This window comes from Meles meles, chromosome 21 (genome assembly GCF_922984935.1).
Source record: "Meles meles chromosome 21, mMelMel3.1 paternal haplotype, whole genome shotgun sequence".
Taxonomy (NCBI): domain Eukaryota; kingdom Metazoa; phylum Chordata; class Mammalia; order Carnivora; family Mustelidae; genus Meles; species Meles meles.
In genome coordinates, this window is record NC_060086.1 from 37203920 (window position 1) to 37229275 (window position 25356).

General features: G+C 53.3%; 1 protein-coding gene across 5 annotated transcripts in view; it reads right to left on the reverse strand.

Annotated features, from left to right (window-relative positions):
- Positions 1–25356, reverse strand: part of ABAT (4-aminobutyrate aminotransferase) — an 81045-nt gene that overhangs the window by 3366 nt on the left and 52323 nt on the right. For 4 of the 5 annotated variants that reach the window (XM_045994311.1, XM_045994314.1, XM_045994312.1 and 1 more), the window contains 13 exons: positions 23065–23162; positions 21366–21395; positions 19707–19824; positions 16209–16258; positions 10336–10416; positions 9420–9512; positions 8888–8950; positions 6734–6797; positions 6077–6225; positions 4860–4997; positions 3938–4105; positions 2609–2755; positions 1114–1225 (listed from right to left, as the gene is read on the reverse strand). In XM_045994311.1, the coding sequence (XP_045850267.1) occupies positions 1114–1225; positions 2609–2755; positions 3938–4105; positions 4860–4997; positions 6077–6225; positions 6734–6797; positions 8888–8950; positions 9420–9512; positions 10336–10416; positions 16209–16258; positions 19707–19824; positions 21366–21395; positions 23065–23162 (1311 nt within the window). The remainder of the gene's footprint in view (positions 1–1113; positions 1226–2608; positions 2756–3937; positions 4106–4859; positions 4998–6076; positions 6226–6733; positions 6798–8887; positions 8951–9419; positions 9513–10335; positions 10417–16208; positions 16259–19706; positions 19825–21365; positions 21396–23064; positions 23163–25356) is intronic. The other variant, XM_045994315.1, reaches the window with a different exon arrangement.

Consider the following 25356-nt stretch of genomic DNA (forward strand, 5'->3'; position numbering starts at 1 on the left):
CTGCCTTCCAGAAACTCGTGGTAGGGTCAGGAAGGAAAGAAGCAAATAGGGAAATGGCGGAGTGCAGGGAGGCCGGCTGCAGGTGCGAGGGGCAGAGCCGTCACCAGGGAGGGTTGGACCTGCTGATTTTTTTTTTTTTTAAAGATTTATTTATTTGACAGATAGAGATTACAAGTAGGCAGAGAGGCAGGCAGAGAGAGAGAGAGAGGAGGAAGCAGGCTCCCAGCCAAGCAGAGAGCCCGATGTGGGGCTCGATCCCAGGACCCTGGGATCATGACCTGAGCTGAAGGCAGAGGCTTTATTTAACCTGCTGAGCCACCCAGGCGCCCCAGACCTGCTGATTTTAAAGGGCGTCTTCAGCACTGACTAGCTGGGTGTCCTGGTCAAGGTGTCGTAGTGCCCCCGAAACTCAGCTTTCTCTTCTTAAAGAGGAGGCAAGTTACCCCTGCCCCTTGGGAATTCTAAGAGGGAGCAGTGAAGGGGCCGTGTCTGCCCTTGACCCATCTTAGGGCCTCCGATCGCACATTCTGACCCCACTGCGCCTCTGCCATGGCTTCCCATAGCTCAGGAAGAAGCTCTGCAGGCCCACGTGACGTGTGCCCCGTGGCCCCTCCTCACACCCCGTTCCAGGGGCTTCTCCACCTCTGTGGGCTCCATCCTGCCTCAGGTAATTGCACACGTCCCTTAAGGTAAAATGCCTCTTCCTCTAGGAAGCCGGCCCTGGTTTCCTGGTCTGACACTTCCCCCACCACTCTTCCATCCTTAGCCTCTTTTCCTCCTTCCTAGGATGCAGAACTGCAACCGATGGTTTACACAAAGCCGTCTCACATGTTCCCTGCATGCTAGACCGTGAGCTCCTTGAAGGAAGGGCCCGGATGGTCTAGCTCCTCATTGTCTCAACTGTCTCCTTTGTCGTGTAACTCACCTCCTCAGTGAATGTCTATCGAGTGAATGAATAAGGACATCCCATTGGCCACTGTCCCTTCTTTTCAGAAAGAGCACTCAGACTGTCTTCAGCCCCTCGAACCCCCTGGCACCCTGTGCCCCGCAGTGCACCCTCCCCAGGTGACCTGGATCCCTGATGCAGCTCGGCTTCCAGTCCTGCTCACTTACCTTTGTTTCTGGCCATTAAAATGAGTTTATTCCGTATGGTTTCATCGGGAGTGTCAAAGGAGCAAAAGGTGCCTCGTCCTCTCACTCTGCTGATGAACTGGGGGTACCGGGCCTGCAATTGGGGGGAAAAGGCCACGTCAAAGCCCATCACCCGGGCAGCAGCCAGGCTGTCACTGTGGCTCCTCACACGCCCCCCCCAGGGTCTGGCCTTCAGGCCTCTGCAGCTCCAGCAGGACGGCTGCGGGGTTATGGGCTCTGGCTCTGCACACATCCAGTCCTGAGTCCAAAACCTGCTCTGCCTCTCTCTCCTGAAGCACCCTGTAAGTGGCCCGTGCCTCAGTTTCCTCTTCTATAAACCGAAGGACGTAAATGCTCTTGTCCCCCACGGGCCGTGGTGGGAATTTAGTGACACAAGATTGGCACTCGGCAGGTGCTCAGAGGACGTCAGCCATCCCACCAGAACTTCTAGAAGAGCTGTGATTCTGGTAGGAGAGGAAGCGCATCCTCCTTCCAGGCTCTGAGACTGGGTGCTGGGTTGAACGGTGCTCCCCTCCCCAAAGTCACGTCCACCTGGAACCTGTGAACGGGACCTCACTCTGAAGCAGAGTCTTTGCCGATGCAGTTAGTTGAAGGAGATCACACTGGACTAGGGGGGCCCCAACTCCAGGGATCGGCCTCCTTACAGGAGGGAGATCTGGACAGAGACGTGGGCAACAACAGAGATGGGAACAATGGAGGCAGAGGCCAGAATGCGCACCCGCAAGCCAGAGGATGCCCAGGATTGCCGGGCGCCACCAGCAGCCGGGAGGTGTGGGATAGATTCCCCCTCTGCGCCTCCAGAAAGAATCTGGCTCCCACCGGCCCGCCCCATCTGGGAGAGTCCCGCGCGCGTGTGTGTGTGTGTGTGTGTGTGTGTGGACGCATATGTGCACGCGCTAAGCGGGGGAGGATGTCGGGCAGGGAGCATGACATAAAAAGGCAAGCGATGATAACCCAGAGCTGTGTCGTCCCACGCGGCAGCCACGTGTGGCCTGAGATGTGGCAAGCGCAAGTGGAGACACGCTGTCCGTGGAAGGTGTGGGCCGGCTTTCCAAATCTTAGCGGATACAACATCCCACAGTGACTGTTTTCCGTACTGATGGCGGGCTGAAACCATCGTACGGACGTGATGGGTTAAGTAAGACACATTATTGCTAACTTTGCCTCCTTCCTCTTTACTGTCCATCTGCTTACTAGAACGTTTAAAATCACTTCTGTGGCTTGTCCCGTTAGTGCTACTGTGGAGGGTACATGCGAGAGGGCAGCAGCAACAAGGGACGAGGTGACGTGTCGGGGGGAGTGTGGGTGGGGTGTGTTTGCGAGGCTTCCCAGAGGACGGCTGCCTGAACTTGAGAGAGCCAGGGACGGGGAGTGGGGGAGGGGCGGGCCCTACAGAAAGAGCCTGGATGGTACCCTGGAGGGTGGGGAGCCACGGACGGGGGAGCGCGAGGGCTACCTGGAGGTCCAGCAGCCCCGTCAGCAGGGCCTTCCCAGCATGCGCTGCGTTGTTCAGCAGGTCCTCCCGCTTGATGATGTTGATGACCTCGGCCAGCAGCAGGTTCTTGGACGGATCGCCCAGCCAGGTGTTGAAGATCCGGTATGGCTGGAACAAGGCCCAGGGTGTTGGAAGGGTTCATACACGGGCACACCCTGGAGGGGCCCCACTTCCCTCAGACACGTGTCCGTCCTTGGGAGGAGAGACACTGGACCAATGAGCATCCACCAAGGCCCGGGAGGGTAATGCACGTCATCTCACTTAAACAGCTGCTACTGTTAGGGAGACCAAGTCGGTCCAGGCCCTAGACAATCCCTCAGTCCTGGGGCAATCACGACAGTTGGCCCTTAAATACTATAATCCTCATTTTCTAGACGAGGAGCCAAGATTCTGAAAGGTTAAGTGATTTGTCCTGGAAAATACTGGTGGGAAGTCAGGAGTGGATTGGTGGCAGTCTGACTGACAATGACCACCGATTTATTCCTCCATGAATTATTCAGGTGTTAGTGCAGCTAACTAAAACACACTTCCTAGCATCCCTTGGAGACAGGAGTGGACATGTGACCAGATCTCAGTCAAAGTGTTAGAAACAGAAATGTTGTGGGATTTCTCGGAAGGCTGCTTTATTAAGACGAGAAGGGGGCCACTTTGTCCTTTCCTCCTTTTTCCTCCCTACTGCCTAGAACTGGTACGTGATGGCTGGAGCTCCAGCAGTGATTTTGGATCATAAGGCAATCTTGAGGGTGGAAAGCACATGCAGGAACCGTGGAAGAAAAGGTCCCGGGCCCCTGATGACTGTGTGTGTGTATGTGTGTGTGTATGAGAACCCCTATGTATATCTGGCAGTACAATGTACTGGTTTAGAGCATGGGCTCATTTGAATCCTGGCTTTGTCACTTAACAGGCTGTGTGACCTTGGACAGTTTCATTAACCTCTCCATGCCTGATTTTTCGTTGGCAAAATAGGACAGAAAAATAACACCTACTTGGTTAGATTGTTTTAAGGATTAAAAGGACATGAGAAGTACTTAGAACGGGGCCAGGCACAGAGCACATGCTCAGTTTAAAGCAGCGGCTATTAACAACACTGTCCTCTGGGCGCACAGAGATCAGGAGACTGACAGTGGCCTGTGGGGAAGTTGCCCTGCAGAGAGCTGGGTGATCATAACCACTGGTTAATTACACTGGTAAGAAGTGGGTGTCAGGGGCCCTACGTGACCTGGTAGGTGTCCACTCAGTTCCTGGTTTGGAGAAAAGAGTGGTGGGGAGCCAGGGTGGGGGCCTACTCACAGCATTGGGCCTGAACTCCTCCTTGTGGAAGAAGCCCCCAGTCATCATCTTCTTGCTGAAGGTCATCACGTCTGCAGGGTCGGCTAAGTCCCAGTGCTCGTGGGCCCAGAACTTGCCTGTGCAGCCCCCTCCCGTCTGGACCTCGTCCACCAAGAAGGCACAGCCATGCTGGTGGAAATGGGAGAGAAGGAGCAAATCAACACCCACCACATCGACCAGCATCCAGCCAGAGACGCACTGCTTTCTGGTCTGTGAACCAGGCCCTGGCTCCTGGGCCAAGCAGGTACATCGGAGCTGGACCTGAACCGGTCTCAGACTGCTGAGCTAGAACAGGACCGTAACATCGAGTACGCCCTGAACCCACTCCCAGCGACACTGGGTTCAGCTTCAGCCCCCAAGTGAGTCAGCGGACTTCCTCCGCGGACTGGCGGTTCCGGCAGAGAGGCCCAGTCCTGCCTCCCAGGCTCCAGCTGTCCTGTTTGCCGGTTCCACTCAGCAGCCCGACCGCCGGTTACTGCGTACGTCTTTAGAGCAGCTCCTGTCTTACTGGCTGGATGTGCCGTGTTGCACAACACGGGATATTAGTCTAGAGTCTGCTCACTTTGTGTCTGTGGAGTGTGGATCACACTGGGCTGAGAGGCGAGGTGGGGTCTGTAGAGAGAACAGGAGGCTGAGGCCTTCCCTGGCATCCCTGGATTGGCCAAGTCCCTGACTAACGTGGCACGGTGGAGGCTGGTTCTGCAGTAAGATTTTAGGGACAAACTCCAACCTAGCCTCTGCCTCCAATGCCCCTACCTGCGAGGCTGCCAGGCAGCCTCTGACCGTCTGGACATGCACGAGGCCTCCAGAGCTAAACCTTTGCTCTGGAAAACCAGCTGGAGAGGGCCCATGGCCCCGACCAGCCCCCACCCCATGCACTGACCTTCCTGGAGATGTCCCTCAGCTTCCGGAAGAAGTCGTCAGATGCGTGGTTGTCTCCGCCCTCTGACTGGATGGGCTCCACGATGATCCCGGCCACCGTCTTCTTCTTTTTCCGGTATTTCACAATCAGATCTTCTACCTGCATTCCCCGGGGCAAGCAACAATGGTTGCCTAGTAGGGCAACCTCCTAGGACGCGCAGGTGGTCTCCCCCCTCCCCCGGAAGTGATGCCAGACACGCGTCCACGGGCACTTCCGGTGAAGATGGCGGCAGCCAGTCAAGCCGCTCGTGTGGGCGGGGACGCGCCCTACTTGGGCCTGGTGCTAGCCCCTGCGGGGCAGAAACTAAGGACTCGGGCCACAGAGGGACTGACTGAGACCACCCAGCACAGGGTCCGGCGTATGGGAAGGAGTCGCCGCCCGCGCCCAAGTACGATGCCGCGGCCACTGTATCGCTAGCGTGACTCCGGTAGGACAGTCCTTTCTGTGCAGAATCTCAGATACGAATGTTTAAAAAACGGTGATTCCTAGGAAAACTCCCATTACATACGTAGCTAAATATTTCTGTCGCATGGGGCTGTACTAGACTCCATTCCCGTCTCTTCTTTCCCACGAAGTACCCAGCACCTAGCACCTTGCTTCACACGCAGTCCGTGTTCATTACTAACGGATCGGAAAGGATGACGTGTCTAAGGGGCAAAGCAGCCTCAAACCAGCCTCATTTGAGCTCAGATTCCAAGCCTGAAGACCTTCCAGTGTTTTTTCCCCAGCAAAGACTCCCTCCAGAGTCTAAGGCGGAACCTGATACGCAGAACACATGGAAGGAGGCTGCTGGTTACCGCAGAGGGCGGCATCCGGGCGGGCCGTCCTCAGTGCCTCCCCTGCCCCTCGCTGCAACCCAGAGCAGCCCTAGGACTTGGGAGCGGGCTGAAAAGCGGTAGACGACAGGGTCCTAGGTGTCCACTTTTTCTGTGGGCTGCCCCATATTCTCGTGAAGCCTCTCTTGTTCTTGAGTCAGTGACGTGTACCCCCAAAGAAACGTAAACGATACCAGAAATCAGTACCAGGAACAGGGTGATGGAGGCAAAATCAAGGTGTCCCGTTCCTTTTCCTGGTGTGGAACACGTGGGACACAAGGCCTCTCTGTCCCCACGTCCCTCCCAGGGACCGCCACGCAGGTCCCAGACAAACTCTGCGTGCCCCTCCCCGAGCAGTGTTACCTCTTCAAGACAGCGCGCTTCTTCCTGCTGATTCTCTTTCACAAAATCTTCCAAAGGGTATTTCAGCCGTGGGAACGGTGCAATGGGCCAGTCGAAGGAAGGGATGTCGATCTTGTGGATAGCTTTGGAGTGCGTCGTCGCTAAGCATCCTAGGCCAGCAAAACACAAGGCAGTTGGGCTTGGGGAAGTCGGAGGAACAGTCTTCGAAAAGGAGATCACGGGCAAGTCAGGCCATGTCTTCCAACCCCCAGGGAGGCCTGCTGCCTCCAGATCCTGTGATACCCTGATGCTGAAGCAGAACCTGTGTGTGTGTGTGCGTGTGTGTGTGTGTGCGTGTGCATGTGGGCGTGGCGTGTGCGCATGCGTGCTTTCCTTCCTGATTCACTGCAGATTCAGCGCAGGCTTTGAAGGCATGGAGTCAGGGTTTGAATCCTGGCTGTGCCCCTGTCGGGCCTTGGCATGTTCCTTCCTTGCTGAGCCCTCATCTCCACATCTGCAAAGTGGGACTAACAGCCCCCGCTCTGCGGAGAACAGCGTGGAGTTAGTGAGATGCTACGTGAAAACGGCCAAGGGGGGATCTGAGGCGACTGTCACTGCGGCTGCTGCTGTTAGTCACAGTCTAACTGCCACCAGGGGCTCACACCGGGCCCTCCTTACCCATGGTCCTCCCGTGGAATGCGCCCATGAACGAGAGGATGCTGTACTCGGGGCAGCCGGGGGCCTAGGACCAGAAAACAGTGGTGGTCAGTCTCAGTCTTAGGGTGGCGGATCATACTGTTGACCCCGCGCGCCCAGAAGAACACACATGTCTGTCAGAAGAACCCGAGTCCGCTCTCAGGACCAAGTGAAGACTGCGTCCCAAGATCTACACCCGGCCCAGACGTTCGAGTAAAAATGTTTTCAATCAGGAGATTTCACGTAACTAACTAAACTTCTGGCTTCTTACAAGTTCTGCATCATCTGGGCCCATTTTCCTCCCGTGGCCACAGCAGGTGGCTAAGGCCTAAAGGCTGGGCGGACACGTTGCCCCAGGGCCCAACACCTGCCTTAGGCTGCTGGGCTTTTGAGTTTTGAGCTCCTACGGTGACCAGACTGCTCTGGCTTCCACTGCTCTGGTGGGCCAGGCATCTCCCGGGACACAAGGCTGGGCAGGGCATCTCACGGCAAGTCTCTGTGCCTTTGGAAGGGGTCTGCGGGCTGGGGCCAGAGTGCCAGCCTCTTCCATGAGGAGATGCCCTGCGCTCAGGAGGGACCCAGGAACCCCCACGCGGTTGGCACAGTGGCCTCGTTTCCAACCAGGCCAGACGCATTTCCAGCTGCCTCAGGCAGACGACTGGGCACCCAGAGTTGCTGGGAGGCTCACATCACATTTTCTCGGGCTGGCTGATCTCCTCGGGGTCCCTGACAGCCGCGGGGAAGAGCACCAACCCTCCTTCCTCGTCCCCCAAACTCTGGAATACCCTTCCTGTCACTTTCCTTGATTGTCCCCTGATGCCGCCACCAAACATGAGCAACGGGACCTACAACTGTGACGGAACAGGATGTCCATGGGGGTCAGATGAGAAGGTGGGGGAGGCACGACCCACTGTTTGTAAAGACGGCCAGAAGGAAAAAGAAAGTGCTTAAGTTTATGGAGGTTTGTGTGAACACAGAGAAAGAGGTAGATTAGGGGAGAAAAATTTAAGGAAGCATGAAAAGAAATTAAAAACAATCTTTCCACCCAGAGGCAACCCACTGTAAACATATCAGCGGGATTTCTCCCAGTAATCTCCTGTGTATTTACTTACATGGTTCACAGCACAGAGTTGGTGCCATTTACCTTCCACTGTTCTCACCAAATTACAGCACGTGTGTCTCCAGGCCGAGAGAAACCCTTTGTGACTGTTTCTGCAGAATCTTGTGGACGTATGCAGGGGGTCACTGAATTCAGTAGCTCTTGTTTTTTTGTTTTTTTGTAAGAGCAGCAGACACTTCTGTCTGAGTCACTGAATGGGGGAGGGCAGGCCTGCTCTGGTTGAAGCTGGCTGGGAGCTTGCGTTCTTACCCCCCACCCCGAGTTCTCCCTGTGCCCCCAAGCTCACCCCTCACCTCCGACACTGGCCTCCTTGGCACCTCTGTGGACCACTGGGGTTCCATTCCCCCTTCCCCATATGTATAGCTGGTTCCCAATCTCTCCTGGTTATCAAGACTATAACCTCCATTGGGGTGAACACCCTTGTATGTGCCTCTGCTGACATTTTGAATGATTCTGGAGAGTATATTAAAGGCTCCTCAGACAGTCAAATTCTGTCCTGGGAAACTGATGCGTGCCGGTCAGGAAGGGTGCCACTCAGTCTTGTCACCAGAGGAATGGACCAGGGAGTGGGAATGCTTGGGATCCCCTCGGTAGGGATGTGATGTCTGTGTCCCTCCCAAATATCCAAGTGGAAACCCTCACCCTCCTGTCCCCGAAATGTGATGGTGTTTGGGGGAAGGACCTCTGGGAGGTGATCGGGGTCGGATGAGATCATAGGGTTGGGCCCTGGTGATGGGGTCGGTGCCCTTAGAGGAAGGGATCCCAGAGTGCCTGCTCTGTCCTGGGCATGTGAGGACACGGTGAGAAGGCACCGTCCATAGGCCATGCAGAGGGCCTAGCCCAGGGAATGGAACTGACCTTGACCTTGGACTCCAGCCTCCTGAACTGTGGGCACATACTCTGTTGTGTAAGCTGCCCAGTCTGTATGTGGGATTTTGTTACAGGTGCTGAGCTGTGTGGGTCCGTGAGCCTCACGAGCCGGGGCGGGGGTGGGCAGAAGGGCACGCTGTGCTTACCTGGTTAATCATGCACGTCTCCAGCTCCTCTTTGGAGAAACCCGTCTGACCCCTCTCCTTGCTCTGACAACACACAACAGACAAAATCTCAGATTCTCCGGGGAAGAGAGCCTTCCCCGTTGCACGCAGACCCACGTTCGGTTCGGGTCCCTAGCGAGAGCTTTCTCCCAGCTGATCACATATGCTGACTGGTCCCCCTCTGCCCTAACGCGCGAGACTGTGCATTGAGCTTGCAGCAGCACGAGGGGCGGAACACACAGGGGCGTCACTGTGCTGCCAGCAACAACGGAGAGCTGCTGAGATGGGGTATGTGATGCCAAGGAAAACCGGCGTAGTGACATCGGTGGGATGCTGGGGAAGCCCTGTCCAGGCAGTGGCCCTCTCTGGATTTTAACGGTGGGCACTGGTGGTCAGTACTCCGGCCAGGTCGGGGGCACAGATGGGCAAGGGGTGAGTGTGTGGCTGGAGACTGGGGATCCTGTGTGTGTGTGTGCGTGCACAGGTGTGCAAATGCTCATATCCCAAACCTCACCCGGTACCACATGAAGATTGTCTTAAAGGCATTTTCGTTGGAGCAGGAGCCGCAGGACATGGTGATAAGCTGGGACATCCCTTTGGGAGCCACCTGCAGGGAGAGAAACAGCTGTGGCCTTGGCTCCATAATGATTCCCATTGGCCCTAGCTGGTGCCGAGCCTCCACGGGGGCCCACGCTGGGCACTGGGGGCTCTGGGATGCTGGGAAGGATCCAGGGACGTCCCAAGCTTAGCAGGACTGGGAGAAAGGGAACAGGAAAGCCTGGAAGCTGGAGGGCAGGGAGGAAAAAGCCACAAAGAAAAGCCCAGACCATCCTGCCCAGCGCACCTGCCATCCCCTTAGATGCCCACATTTTACAAGTGGGAAGCTGAGGTTCAGAATGACTTTAATGGGGCGCCTGGGTAGCTCAGTAGGTTAAGCCTCTGCCTTCGGCTCAGGTCATGATCTCAGGGTCCTGGGATCGAGCCCCACATCGGGCTCTCTGCTCAGTGGGGAGCCTGCTTCTCCCCTCTTTCCCCCTGCTTGTGATCTCTCTCTGTCTGTGTCAAATAAATAAATAAAATCTTAAAAAAAAAAAAAAGAATGACTTTAATTGTTGTAACTACTAAAACTGAAATGTTGGGGAGGGGTGAAAACATGCAAAACTCTGAACAATTATTCATTTCCCCTGCTTCCTTTTTCAGGCACACAAGGGATCCCTTCTTTTCTTTAAAAGGAAAGTTAAAAATGCTCCTCATGAAAAAAACCAGCGTAAGAACAAGACTGAAGTAAGCATACCCCATCCTCAAAGGGGGTGGCTCTCGATTCTTTCCTCCCGCTGCTGGTACCCCCTGAAAGAGTTGGAACTGCCCCCCAGCAGGGCTGGAAGGCAGAGGCAGGTCCCAGCAGGGGTGGGCAGTTCCCGAGAACTCACCGAGAGCAAGGACTCCCGCAGCTTCTCCACGAAGTTCTCCGGAGGAAGGATTCCAAGGGCAGGTCTGTTGATGAATGTGCTCTGCAAAAAGGCAGGAGACAGCCAGTGATTCTCAGTCCTGACCCTGCTCCCTGCCGACCAAAGACCGAGAGCTTCTCACAGCGGGTGTGTTTGGATCGGTGTTCGCTAGGTGCTGGGAACGGCCCACTTCTGGAGAAATCCACTAGGATCGCTCTGGTGTAAATATTTCCGGGTCATATTTCCGGGTCGTGATATTGCACCGTAGCTCCAGAAGATGCTACCACTGGGGGAAGCCGGGAGGAGGTACACTGTACTATTTTTTGCTAACTTCCTGTGAATTATAATTAAATCACAATTTTATAATTAAACTATCATTACGATGTTTAAAACCCACCCATCATCACGGCTAAAAAACAGAGCGGACACTAGCGAGTACTGGGCAAGGGTGCAGAGCCACTCGGACCCTCATTCACAGCTGGTGGGACGTACCCAGGTGCAGCCACCTTCGGAGGCAGCGTGGCCCTTTCCTACAATGCTGAAAACACACACGCGCCATCAACCGGCACTTCCTTTCCTAGGTATTTACCCAAGGGAAATGAAAGCGCACGTCCACACGAGGACGTGAGCGTACGTGAATGTGTTCGGTGACTCTTATGTTTATTTGCCAAAACCTGGAAAGGACCCACACGTCCCTCGGCTGCAGTAGGGAAAGTCAAGTGATACCTGCACGCCACGGGAATCCGCTCAGCCCTAGAAGGAACCATCTACCAACACGCGCCCCAACGCGGAGGGACACGGAAGAGTCTCAAAGTGACCGTGCTGAGCGAGAGATCCCAGAATCAGGGAGGTACGCACCGCATCGTCCCCTCCATAGGACATTCTGGAAAAGGCAAAACCAGGGGGATACACAGCAGCATGCAGTTACCAGGGGCTGGGGTGGGACGGACTGCACATGGGCTGGGGAAGTATCTGGGCACCGAAGTGTCCTGTGTCTGGACTTTTAAATTCCCTTAAAACAGCCTCTGGCCTAAGGGACAGTTGCACACTCAGGGAACTGCCTTCTTGAAGAGAACCAGCCCCTCCCTGCCTGATGGCTTCGAAACACAGGTGTGCCCACTAGCTGCCATGCAACGGGGTTGGAGGCACATGCCAGGGCAAGGGTCCCAAATCTCCCCGCAGGCTCTGCAGAGACTTGCTTTAAAGTGAGGATAAAGGAGAGCATTTAATTCTGGGAAGACACCGACCGTGGGAGAAGTTTCGATCACGCGCGACGAGGCTGTGTGCTCGGATGGAGGAAACCTAGAGCCCTCTCCCCCCGGAAGTCCAGAGTGCCCTGGGCAGGGGTGGGGAAGGGTCCAGGGAGGGCCTGCACAATGGGGAGACGAGGAGGTTGCCAGGAGGTGGATTTGGGTTTTAAAAAGGGATTGGGCTAAGTGCAACGTGGCATCCTGGATGGGATCCTGGACGCAAAATAGGGACATTATTGGGGAAAGCGGGGGACTCTGAATGAGGTCTGCGCTACATAACGCGCCCACGTTAATTTCTTCATTTGATGTGGTGCTGCGGGGAGGGAGGTGTTGGCACCGGGAGAACGCGGTGAAAGGCAGGGAGAGCTGTCTCCACCTCGTCTGTATTCTGAAGCTAGTGTGCGGTCGCATCGCCTAGTTAAAAGCGGGGGAATGACGGGGACTGGGGACTCTCAGACATCATCAGCGCAAATCCACACGGCCCCATCGCTGGAGAGGGAGGCCTCCTGTGGCCTCGGGATTCAGCTCGGACTGCTAGAAATCGGGGCAGATTCCGTTATTGTTTCTTTTCCCTGTTATTTTTTCTGCTTTGTGACCACGTGGGTGAGTCTAGGGCAAGTAGTGGGGGACGTTAACCCTCCTTACTGTAGTGTTGGGGAAACTGAGGACCAGAGGGGTGAAGCAACCTGCTGCAAATCGCACAGACAGGAGGGGCAGAAGCAGGACTCAGCTCAGGCTTCCATCCTTTGCCCGCCACCGCAGGCAGACTCCACCCGAAAATGTTGATCCAGGACACCGGTTTGCACGGCGCAGCCAGAGACGGGGACTGGCCTGTAATGCCCTTTGAGGGGCATTTTCTCTGAGCTCTGAGCTGTTCACGGGGCTCCTAAGAAATCAATCGCGTCGTGAGATCAGGGTTGAGGCAAGCTGCCATGGCTGGTCGCGGGGGCAGCGGCTCACGGAGGGCACAGCCACGCTGGCGGGCAGCTTGACTGCCTATCTGGGACCAGGGAGGATGTGGGGGTGGTGTTCTTGTTCAGCAAAGCGTGACATTAAGAACAGAAGATTATCTGGGACACTGGGTAGCAGAGTCAAGTGAGGATAGGTTTCTAGAACCTTGCTGTCAGACTCAGCGGTCGTAAGTGCGGTGTGAACAGAATGGGCTTGGGTTTAAGTGGCTGTGCAACCTGAGGCACAGGCTAAGCCTCTCTGGCCTTCAGAGTCCTTATCTGCCCCAACAGGGACTCCTCCCCTGGGGCCTGCCAGGGGCCGGTGAGACCGATGAGCGTGCCATGCGGCAGCAGCTCAGTCGAGATGACCGGTCAGGAAGACAGGCCCGGGGGTCACGGCGGAGGGATGTGTCTGTGCTGAGCGACTCAGTGCTCCCAGGTGTCGCGGACGTGAGGCCGCTCCCATTACTCAGTGCAACGACTGTGCGCTGAACCATGGCCCTGGTGACGTAGAAGTGGGAACTGGAACCCAGAAAGTGGATCCAGGGGCCACGGCTTTGTTTTCTGCCGCCACATGAAGTCATGATTTTGGAATTCGAGGGTGATGTGGTTAGGGTACAAAAGGGTTGATTGGCCCCTTCGTAGGACTTCAATGACCTGGCAAGAACCTGCCCTTGATGGGGCAAAGGAGCATCATCACCAGCTGAGTGCATCTGCCGCCAAGAACTTACCCAGCACATCAGCCAGCGGCCCCCACCCTGGTGTCCCAGGTGTCCCCCCGCTTCCCCACCCCGACTCAGCCGATGGCAGTTGCCACTTCTCTAAGACTGTGCCGAGGGCTCCTTTCACTTGGCCGAACCCAGACTTCTGCAGGACAATGTCGGCACAGACTGAGGTCCAGACGGACGCAGACCGGGACCCCACCAGCACCCAGAACAGCGCCCGGCATGCAGGAGGGATTCAATCAGCAACGGACGGTTGAACAAAAGTCAAGAAATAAGGCTAAAGAGGCGGGAGTCAGACCACCAAGGGCTCGCCTCTGAAGTGGGGGAGCTGGGGTGCATCCCAGAGGCAGGGGGTGTGGGAAAGAGTTCAGTGCAGGGCACGGCTTGGAGGAGATGAGCGTGAGCCTGCTGGGGTGGTGGTGGGGCTGGTGGATGCAGGCTGCTGGGGAGATGCCAGGCTGGGCTTGGTCCTGACAGGGTGAGGGGTGAGAGGCAAGAAGTGGGCGGGAGGAAGGGAGGATGAAGCCAAGTCTCCCGGGTTCCCGGAAGAGATGGGTGGGGGCAGGGCATCCCCTGAAATCACGTGTTTTCAGGGATGATTCTGCCTCCGGAGGCAGCTGACACCGCAAATGTGTGTGACATGTTTGTTGACACATTTTTTTCAGCACCAACTGCCGAGGCATCTGGGATCTGCACAACGTTTCGAAACAAAGCCAGGCTTTGAATGTAAACATCCCCATGGAGCCTCCCAAACGGCCCTTGCCAGGCACCTTCAGGGGCCGCCCATTTCCACTCCAGGGGCCCCGGAGCTTGGCGACAAGCGGGGGTGGACATGTCCCGGAGCCCCTGCCTGCAGGGCAGAGCCATCTCTAAGGGGGGACATGCACTTTCTTCCTGTTACCTTCAACTCTGGGTTCAAAGGGACAAGACTTCAAGCCCTGGGAGTCAGTTCCCAACGTGCCTGCCCACCCCTCCTCCTCGGCCTGGCTTAGATCTCTCTTTGGAAGTCACACTCCCCATGTCACTGAGCAGAACGAGAGTCCTGCAGGGACACCCGGTGTAAGTGAGGACATGGAGCAACCGGAACTCACACGCCACTGTTGGGAGGGACAGGCTGGCAGCAGGGCTACACCAGCGGTGGCCGGCCGCAAGGCACGTGTGCTCCAATGTTCCCCGGCTTCTTCAGGGGGAACCATCTGATGGCCCAGCAGCCGTAGGACGGGCCCGTTCACTGCAGCCGACGCACACGGGGGAAGGAGATAAAGCCCCGGACACGGCTGACCTGTGGCTACACACAAGGACGGACCCGCAGACGGACTTGGAGGGAAACAAGTCAGGCACGATCAAGACACACACTGCAAGACCCCACGTACATGGCCGTGCAGAGTGGGAGAAGCACACCTGTGCCGTTAGACGGGAGGGGACAGCGCCCAGCTGGGGACATGCTGCGGGGGCCAGGTGTGAGTCCCGTGTTCTCAGCGGGGTGGGAAACCTCCTCCCCTGGGCACAAGGAAAGCACGGACGTCTGCACGGTTCAGGGGAGCATAGGGCAGGGCTATCATAGGTGCTACGTTGGCCTCCGAGACGATGCCACACCCTCCTCCCATCCTGCACCAGGAAGGCGTCATGCGGCAAAAGGGACTTTGCAGACGCGATTAAGGTTCTGGATCTGCTTAGACAGGGAGATCATTCTGGATTTTCCAGGCGGCCTGAATGCAACCACGTGAGCCCTTTGTTAAGAGGAGAAACAGAAGGCAGGAAGAGAAAGTACTGGCCCGGCCACAGCTGGGTGGAGGACAGAAGGACCACATGGAAACCACAAGAATGAGGTACCAACAACCTGAAGGAAAAGCAGATCCTGCCTCCCAGCCTCCAGCTAAGAGCTGATGTCTGCTTTGCGAGGCTCTACGCAGAGGGCTCAGCTGAGCCCGCCAGATTCCAGGCCCACGAAATCTGTGCCACGATACACAGGTGTTGCTGTCAGCCTTGAAGCGGGTGGTAATTGGCCACAGCAGCAATAGGCAACGTAGTGGCATTCTCACTGGACCACGGCGGGAACAATTAGGAAAATAATCGGGGGCGCCTCTACCCGCCGGGGCCCAAGCGGCAGTGTCTGTGGGCACATTTGGTTCTTACAACTGAAGACAGGGATGCTCCTGGCATGGAGCGGGGGAGGCCGGCAGTGTCTCTGAACGTCGTACGGTGCCCAGGACAGCCTCCCGGCAGAGAAGCACCTCTCCAGCCGGCACCGGTGCTGAGACTGACATCCGGCCTGCGCGGTCCCTAAGTCTGCATGCTGTCAGGTCCCTGCAGCTGGGCTCTGGCCACCTGTCCTCTTTCACTCCTCGTCCTCGTAGCTGCTCTCCCTCCCTCCCGCTTCTCCCTGCGGGGGCCCTGGCGGCACCTGCTTCTCCTTCAGTCACTTCCCTGGAAGGCTTCCCTGACCCTCGGCCCCCTCGATCCCCGAAAAGCCCAGGCCCTGTGGATTTTATTCCCAGCACCTCCTCCAGCTCTGCAACCTTGGACAAATACTTAACCTCTCTGGGCCTCAGTGTCCTCATCCGTAGGATGGGGCTGACAGCGGGCCCTGCCTCATAGACTTGTCAACACTGCAGCTGTGAAGTGCTGAACGCAGTCTTTGGCACACATTCCGCACTCGAGAAATGTCGACCACTATTGCCAGCATCATTGTTTTGTGCCGACACAGTACCGTTTGCCTCGTTCTGTGGCACTTAATAGGGACGCAATCCAACGCTTATGTGGGAGCAGGGCTCTGTGGTTTCGCTCACCAAGGCATTCCAGGTGCCTACCGTACAGTATGTGCTCAATAAATATTTGTGGAATGAATGAATGAATGAATGGGCTGTTTCCAAAGGAAGGCTCCCAATGACACTCTGGATCACCACGAACACTGCATCACGGGGACTCACCGCGTTTTGAGGTTGTTGGATCAGCTTCAGGAGGGCAGGATGGCTATAGCCTGGGGAGAGAGGGCACAGTTAGAGTCCTGGTTAGAGGCCTGCATGGTGCCCAGGGTCACCCTCACCCCTCCTCTGACAGCCACCCCCACTTCCTTTCCAACCTGCCACTCCCTTCACAAAGGGCCTTGTCCCTGGCAGACAAGATCCATTCCTGGGGCCCACCCAGGTCTCTGGGCTCAGGATCACTTGGGCTGCTGCCAGAGATCTTTCCAGATTCTCTAGCTGATCCTGAGGCTCGGGTCTGAGCCCTACTGGGCTAGTCACACGGACAGGACAATGAATGCAAGGTGAAGGCCCAATTCAGGACCAGGGCTGGGAGAGGTCCCCCAGGCCAGTGTGACAAACTGCAGACGCGGCGCTCACCTTCCTCCCCGGGGCCACTGGGGTCCAGTCGCAATACCGATTTGCTCAGGGACTGAGCAAGCGAATGGTGCGGCCTGCACCTCATGACCCACGCCCCCCACTCCCTCATGCAGGCTGCGTCCCAGACTTTCACTGCATCGGCTGTCCACGCTGAGCCTGAGGTTGCAGGATGGGGCCTAGGATACCCTTGGATTGAGCAACTGCTCTATGAATTCGCCCTCTGCACGCGTACAATGAGCAATGCACGCGCATCTTAACTGTGACGCTCCGTGTCTCCGGCTGGAAAGCAAACCGACACCCATCAGGGGCCATAATGAACAGAAAGCCCGCCCTGCACCGCGGATGCTCAGGCAGGGGGGTCTTTTATCATAGAGGAGGGAGGACGCCACACAGAACCCGGAGCCAGAGTGTCCCGGGTTCAAGGCCTGTACTTCTGGTTTCTGTTCATCGTTCCCAATCCTGGCAATGACTCCCATGGGAAGGCCAAGTCTGTGGGGGCCACAGAGGTCAGAAGACCAGACAGGAAGCCCTTCCAAGGCAGTGACCAAGTGCTGCCCTCAGTAGAGAGTAGCTGAACGAATGAATGACGTGGAGATACAGCGACATACGCAGGAGCCCAACACTCGCAGGAGAGAGAGACCAGCCGGTGGATCTTGGTGTAGGAAACAGACCCTGGAAGGAAATTCCTGGTCTCCAACTGTCGGAATTTTTACCATGCATACCTTGTACCTATTTTTGTTAAGACAATTCATTTTTAGTTTAAATGCATTTTAAAAATGTTTTAAGATTTTATTTTTTTTAAAGTAATCTCTATACCCAACATGGGGCTTGAACCTACAACCCTGAGATCAAGGGTCCCATGCTCCACAGGCTGAGCCAGCCAGGAGCCCTTAAATGCACTCACTTGGAAGGGAGACTTGCACCACTGTGGTGAGAGGTCTGCCCAAGGCTCGGGGCCCGGGGCCCGCTCAGCTCCACGGGAGGCTAGCAAGTTCAGAGGGGTGGTGAGACCCTGGTGCCACCCTGGGGAGACGTCCCCCTCTGCAGCATCAGAGAGTGAACGGACCTGAAGAGCCTTGTGGTTTCACCGCCTGCTTGGAGGAGGGTGGGCTGGTATGTGTGTGTTGGGGGCTGGTGATCTGGGGGCCCAAGGGGACAGAGCTGTGAGCAGCCTCCCCCCACTCACCCGACTCACAGGCGTGTTGGGCCCAAGGCTGCAGGGTGCTCATTACTCAAGGAAGGAGCCCTCTGTGGGCTTTTTCCAACTGCATTTTAGCCAGAGGTCTTCCGGCTCTGGTTCTTTATCATGCTGCCTGGGTGTTTATGGCTTTGCTGCCTCAGTCGATAAGCCAGTTCAGGAAAATCTTATTAAACCACAGATGCGGCTTGTCTCATCGACTTCAGAGGGAGAGACGAGAGCAAAGCTGGTCCCTCTGATCGGAGAAATCCACGCCTGGGCTTTTAACGCTGTGGGACTCTGCCCTACAGGCCAGGGCAGGACCGGGCAGCCGTCTGTGAGGCTGCCGTCACAGCAGTAAGCTTAGGAGGCAGAGGGCCTTTGCTTCAAATCCTCGGACTCCCTGGACATGCGGGACAAACTCTGTGACATCTTGAAACCCGGCCCCCATGGGTAAGCTGGAGGAGACGTTGTAAGACCGGCAGTCACAGGACTGTGGGGAGGTCTAAAGGGAGAGTGCGTACGGTGTGTAGTATGCCAGGCCTATGGCAAACTCTCAGCAGTTACCAGTTAGAAAAAGTCATCTCAAAGACCACAGACAGGGGAGAAAAGGCGCCCAGAGAAGACCTGTCAGAACTCCCTGTGCTTTCTCAGCTTCTGCTGGCCCGATCCCCCCCACCCCCCCCCCACATATTTGTTGGCTGGCTGGGGATGAGAACTGAGGGAGGCCCAGGGGGGCTGGAGGCAGGAGGACAGGGAGTTAGCTGGGAAGAGAAGGGCCTGTGGCCTCTGGCGGTTACACGGTAGAGGTAGAATTTGACCCTAAGAACTCCAGACCTGGCCCTTTCACTCCAACCCGGAATGTGGATGGTGTTGTGTAAATCAAAGAACCCGAAATGCCTTCAGAGGCCAGTGTTTCTGAATGACGGGCTTCCCAAAAGGAATGAGTCACCTTAGTATCTAATTGCATCTTAATGGGAAATAAATAGGGACTGCCATCGTGCACGAAGGGACAGGCTTCACTAGACGAGATGCTTAGCCCACAGACCACTGAGTGCAGCAGTGACCTGCGTGTCTGAGTCAGCCCTACCCATCCTACTGTCCTCCGCCACCTCCTCCAGCAGTGAGCCACGCTCTGTATATCCGGGAGGTAAGCGTGGTGAGGCACACGCTGCTGGTGACCCCACTGCTCACCTTGACTGGGCAGGCCAGCCCTCTCCCAGCTGCCTGTGGGGGGCCGGTAACAGGTCCAGTCATCTCTTTCTCTAGAAAACTGCCCTGGTCCTTTGCCCAAGAGATGAGCCATATCCTTCCTGATGGCAACTGAGAGGCAATGACTGACTGGCACTGGGGTCCAAAAAGGCCAGCCTCTTTGATGCTGAGACCAACTCTGGGGTGCAAGTCGTACCCCAGAGCCCACTGTGGGATCAGGCTATGGCTAGTCTCTGGCTGAGATCTCATCCTTCTTAGCCTTTCCCAGTCTCCCGAGAGTGTGCCCGTGAAAAGCAACTTTCACAGAACCCCTGCCTCAGGCTCTTCTACGAGACCTAACCTAAGGCAGCTGACATTAAAGGCTAGGGTCCCACAGACGTGAGCCCACGTTTTGGCCATGCTTCCTCTGCAAGCCACGTCACCTCTGTGAGCTTTGCTTATGTATCTACAAAATGGGGGTGTTCATACCTACTCACCCTGTGGGGTTTCAAGGAAGAGTCGATGAGAGAAGAAAAGATACATAAAGTTCCTATAAAAGAACCCCTACTAATTACTTGCTACTTTTCTCTGCCCTTAAGGGAAGTGTCTGGCAGCACACAGGGATGTGGGTCCTGGAAGGAGCATTAAAGTCTGGATCATCATGACTAACGAGAGAGAAGGTACCCACATATGAGGGCAGATTTCCCAGCTCTTACCTATGGGGACAGAGGAAATCTGGGAGTACAGGTCCAGCATCCGGTTGCCATCCACATCGACCAGGTAATTGCCTCGGCTCTCCTCATAATTGCAGAAAAAGTGCACAGCCTCTGCATTCTTGGGGAAAGCAGAGACTGATTCAGGGTCACTCCAATCTCCTAGGTTCTCCATCGTTTGGGGTGAACTTGAACTGGTGAAGTAAACCATGTCCTGCCCATTCTATGGTCACACAGAGGGTATCTGTGGGTGCTTACATGTATGGCTTGCTTCATAGCAGTTTACTAAGCAGTAAATTTGTATTTTATGAATTTTTCTGTATGTATTTTATATATCACAACAACAAAAGGTTCAGAAATAAATCTGAAGAAGATTCTGATGTTAAGATGATGGTAAGCCTTAGAGCAACCATGAAGAAAACTAAAAAATGTGCAGTAATTATGAAAGAGATGAAAGTGGCCCACTAAAAGATACCCACTTAAAGCAAAAAAAAATATATATGTGTGTGTGTGTGTGTGTGTGTGTGTGTGTGTGTGTGTATGAGACATATAGAGAACAAGGAGTAAAATGGAAGATATAAGAATATCAATAATAAGATTAACTGTGCATTAAACAACCCAAACAAAAAATCAGAAACCATCAGACTGGATAAAAAGATGCTGTCTCCAGGAGACTTACTTTCAGTTCAAGAATACAAATAGGTTGTAGGTAAAAGGATGGAAACAGATATATGATTCTTAACAGCAATCCTAAGAACACTGAAATGCTTTATATTAATCAGGCAAAGTCAACTGCAAAACAAACAAAAATGTTTCTAGAGGTGAAGTCCACTAAAAAGATACAACAATTATAAACATGTAAGCACCTGATAACAGAGCCCTAAAGTACATAAAGCAAAATGGGCATAACTGAAGAAAAATAGAAGAGCTGCGGCTCTAATAGTTGGCTTTCTTTTTTTTTTTTTTTTAAAGATTTTATTTATTTATTTGACAGACAGAAATCACAAGTAGGCAGAAAGGCAGGGAGAGAGAGAGGAGGAAGCAGACTCCCTGCTGAGCAGAGAGCCTGATGCGGGGCTCGATCCCATGACCCTGAGATCATGACCTGAGCCGAAAGCAGAGGCTTTAACCCACTGAGCCACCCAGGTGCCCCACTAATAGTTGGCTTTCAATAGTGGATAGAACCACCAGGTAGAAGATTAACAAGGAAGTAAGACCTGAACAATGATTCGAAGCAACAGATCCCACACTTATATCGACAGATCCCACAAACACTTACGGAATGCTCCACCCCGCAGTGGTAGAACAAAAATTCTCCTTAAGTGCATGAGGAACATTTCCCAGGATAGACCACACAAAAGCCTCAGTAAAATTTAAAAGGACTGAAATCACACAAAGCATGTTTCCCATCCACAGAAGAATGAAACTGGACATCAGTAACAGAAAGAAATTTGGGAAGTTCCCCAAAATGTGAAAACTAAATGACACATAAATAACAAATAAGTCAAAAGAAGAAATCATAAGGGAAATTTGTGTGTGTGGGGGGAGGTTTAGAACTAAGACAATTGTTTTTTTTTTTTTTTTTTTAAAGAGCTGGCCCCGTCCCTCAGTGAAGTCGTAACGGAGAAGGAGTTGAGGGAATGCTAGCTCATCCTCACTTACCTGAATTATATTCAGCTGTTTCATTAACTCCTGCAGGCAAGAAGAGCAAAAGCATTATGGCAAGGACACACTCTTGCCAAAGAAGCTTCAAGTCTTTCATGTCTTCCCAAGTCCTTGGGGCTTCCCCCCACCCTTATGCCAATAACGTCATAGTTAATTAGTTAGCAATATTATAATTATTTAAAAATTGCTTCATATAAATAGTTGGCAGAAATTGTTCTTGCCAGTTATATTACCAGTACAACAGAGATTTAGACACTTGGAAGGATAACGATAAAGTAAAATAAAATATTTAACAAAAATGTTAAGCTAAAGGTGTTTATGTAATAGTGCTCGTAAAAGCATAGGTTCCTTTTTTTTAAAGTAGGGTCCACAGCCAGTGACCTTGAGATCAAGACATGAGCTGATCTCAAGAGCTGAACGCTTAAGGGACTGAGCCACACAGGCACCCTGGTTCCCTTTCCACTAGGGAAAAAGAGGCTTTAACACCCTGTTCAAAAAAATAAAACCAACTGAAAACATAAACTTGCAGATCAAAGAACCACGTGTCATTATAATGTGAACACTCCAAAAACCACTTGTCCAAGTCTGTATAGAAACTGGGAATTATCAATTGGGAATCGGGAACTAGTTGCTTTACTACTACACAGATTAAATCTCTAAAAATAATCCGATGTAGAATCAACTTCAGTAAGTAGTGTTGTGAAATTACATATTTCCACATAATAATAGAAATTAATATTAATTACGAGGATATAAAAAAAATCATCCCAGGTACTTCGCCACTGTGAAATGAAAATCCTCCCCACCCCCCTGGAATGTGTAATGTGCAGGCTGTGTGGCATCTTGAGGAGAGGCGCGACCCTCCCTCATCAGACTCATCTTGTGCCTCTTCCGTCTGACACAGTAACATCCACCCCAGGGATTCGGAGCCACCCAGCGTGTCTCATGTGCCATGCCCTGTCACCCTGCATGCCTCTCCACATTCCACTCCCCTCGTCTACAACAGAATAACACACTCCTTTGGTGAATTCTTCCTTTTTATCCTTCAAGGTCAAGATCAAGGGCCTTTGGTGACCTGCCCTGTGCTATCTAGCATCGCCAGGTTCTTCCACCTTGGCTGGCTGTTCTGCCCCTGACCTTCACTCTGGACTCAAAGCAAGCCGTCTGACTTCCTCTGGCCAAGAGAATGAGGAAGCAGCGAGGGCAGACCAACGTGGGGCCTAGATCTTAAAGAGACCCATTACGTGCTCTCCTCTGCTGTCGCCATGAGGACGAGCCCAGCCCAGCTTGCCAGAGGATGAGAGAGACACATGGAGCAGAGCTAGTCACTGCAGTGACTAAGACAAGCTCAGCCTAGATCAACCAGTGGCCAGTCATCCCCCAGGCGTGTAGATGGGCTCAACAGAGCTGCCTAGCTAACTCCCAGTTAGCCCCAGATGCATAAGCCATCTGTATGCTACTGGGACCCTGTGATTGTTACACAGCATTACTGCGACAACAGACAACGGATACATCTCCTCTGAGAAGGCCTCTTTCACTTGTTATGGCCGGATGGGCTAGTTTACGGTCCCGGATCTCTAGCGGTAAGCTCTCTGAAAGCAGCTAAGAACGCAGGTCTCCAAGCGTCACTGTGTCTTGCCTCATGGACGCCTTTCGTTCCGTTCTTAAGAACACCACTCAAATGTGCTCAACTCACCCGAGAGCGAGGCCCGGGGACTTCAGTCTTCATCAGGGGCCCATCATAATCAAATTCGACGTCAACTTTGGCGGCGGCCTGACTGATGTGTCTGGAGCCTGCAGTAAACAAGATGATGAGAATCCCTGGTAACAATCGGTGTAATGAGAATTCTGCCCTAACAGGTGCCCAGTGTCCCCAACAGACGCAGGGCCAGGACCTCCACGCCCTCCGAGCCAGGCCACCCCTGAACATGGAGTCTGGCCAGACCTGGACGCCACAAAAACACTGCAGAATCCAACAGATGGGAAAGCCCTGTGCTAGTGAGGTTGTAGGCAAACAGCTCCTGTCCTGCTGGTGCGAATATCAGCTAATGATGCCTTCCTGTTCCTTTCTACTAAGCGATCTCATTTCAGGATTCATCCTAAGAAAATAATGGGACAGTATACAAAAATGCAGGTTACAAATATTTGTACTAATACTATCTTTCTACAAGAAAACAACCTAACTTTCCAACAATGGAGAGCAGCTAAATACAATACGACACAGTCTACAATTTCATGGACATTTTTACTTTTTGGTTTTTGTTTTTGTTGTTTTTGTTTTTTAAGGATTTTATTTATTTATTTGACAGAGAGAGAGATCACAAGTAGGCAGAGAGGCAGGCAGAGAGAGAGGAGGAAGCAGGCTCCCTGCCGAGCAGAGAGCCCGATCAAGTCAGTCACAAGTAGGGAGGGGCAGAGGGAGAGGGAGAGGGAGAGAATCTTACGCAGGCTCCACGCCCAGCGCAGAGCCTGATGTGGGGCTCGATCTTACGACCCTGAGTTTATGACCTGAGTTAAAATCAAGAGTTGGACACTTAACCCACTAAGGCACCAAGGCACCCCTGGAAATTTTGAATTTTTATGGACATGGAAAGATGGACATGGTATTACTATATGAAAGGTCAGATTATAAAAAAATCCAAATTTTTCCAAAATTTAATTTATAGCCAAACTTATAACCAAATGTCTATATAGACCAGAGTTTCTCAGCCCTTAGCACTACTGGCATTTTGGACCAGGTAATTCTGTCATGGGGCTGTCCTGAGCACTGGAGGGTGAAGAGCAGCGTCCCTGGCCCCAACCACCAGATGCCAGGAGCACCGCCCCTGGGGTTGTTCCCCTGCTTGGGACACTCAGAAATCACAGAGGAGGGAACAATCAAGTGTCTAAATTCAGGTGGTCCCCGGGGTGCCTGGGTGGCTCAGTCAGTTAAGCATCTGCCTTCAGCTTAAGTCATGATCCTGGGGTCCTGGGATCGAATCCCACATCAGGCTCCCTGTTCAGCGGGGAGTCTGCTTCTCCCCCTGCCCCTTCCTCCCGCTTTCTCTCAAATAAATAAAATCTTTATTAAAAAAACCCCAAAACTCTCTTAATTTTCAGGTGGTCCCCACTTACACTTTTTTTGCTTAAAAATCAAACAAACAAACTTTGGGGCACAAGTCATTTGCTTGAGATTCATTTCACATTTTTGCATGGTAATCAATGTATAGAGGGGAGTTCCCAGGCTAGACCCACAAGGCTCAGCATGTGGCTGAGATAAAGGCAGCTCAACCCCAGATCTTGGTTCCTGACCGAAAGAGAGCTGTGGTGAGCACAAGTAAGTGTGGCCCAGAAATCACTTTAATGCCCCTGGTCATCTTTGATCATCCTGGCACATCCGTGGTGTCTGGGAAATGTTAGTTAGTTCCTCTTACTTGAGTTGTATCAGACTAGGGAATTACTGGACACTTTGTGTAAATCATTTCACAATTTCACGTACATGATTTCTCCTTGCGCAAGCTTGAGGGGTACAGTATTGTTTTTATTTTATAGGAGAGAAAAACCAAAACTCAGAGAAGCAAAGAACGTGCTAGGCTCTGTCCTTCCCTCCCTCTCTCTGTCTCACACACATGTGCCTGCGTGCGTGTGCGTGCGCACACACACACACACACACACACACACTGCAAAGCCATACTAGAAAACACTTAAATTCATTCTTAATTTTCCGTAATTGCTCCGGATATCAAAGAGGTTTTTGAATTAATTATGTAACAAAATGTAGCCCTTTGAACATGAAGTCCAGTTAAAAGTCAGTGTTACTCTTATTTCAAAGCATGAAGCAGTCGGCTTTTATTGTCTTCTGTCTGATCTGAAAACTAAAAGGGAATCCCTACAGAGTTTGTTCCATTAGCTTGAGTTAAAGGTCCTGGAACATATTGATGACTTCTTTTTTACATTCAACTGTTTATTTCCTCCTTGGCCAGAACTCAGGGTCACTGGTCCAGACCGA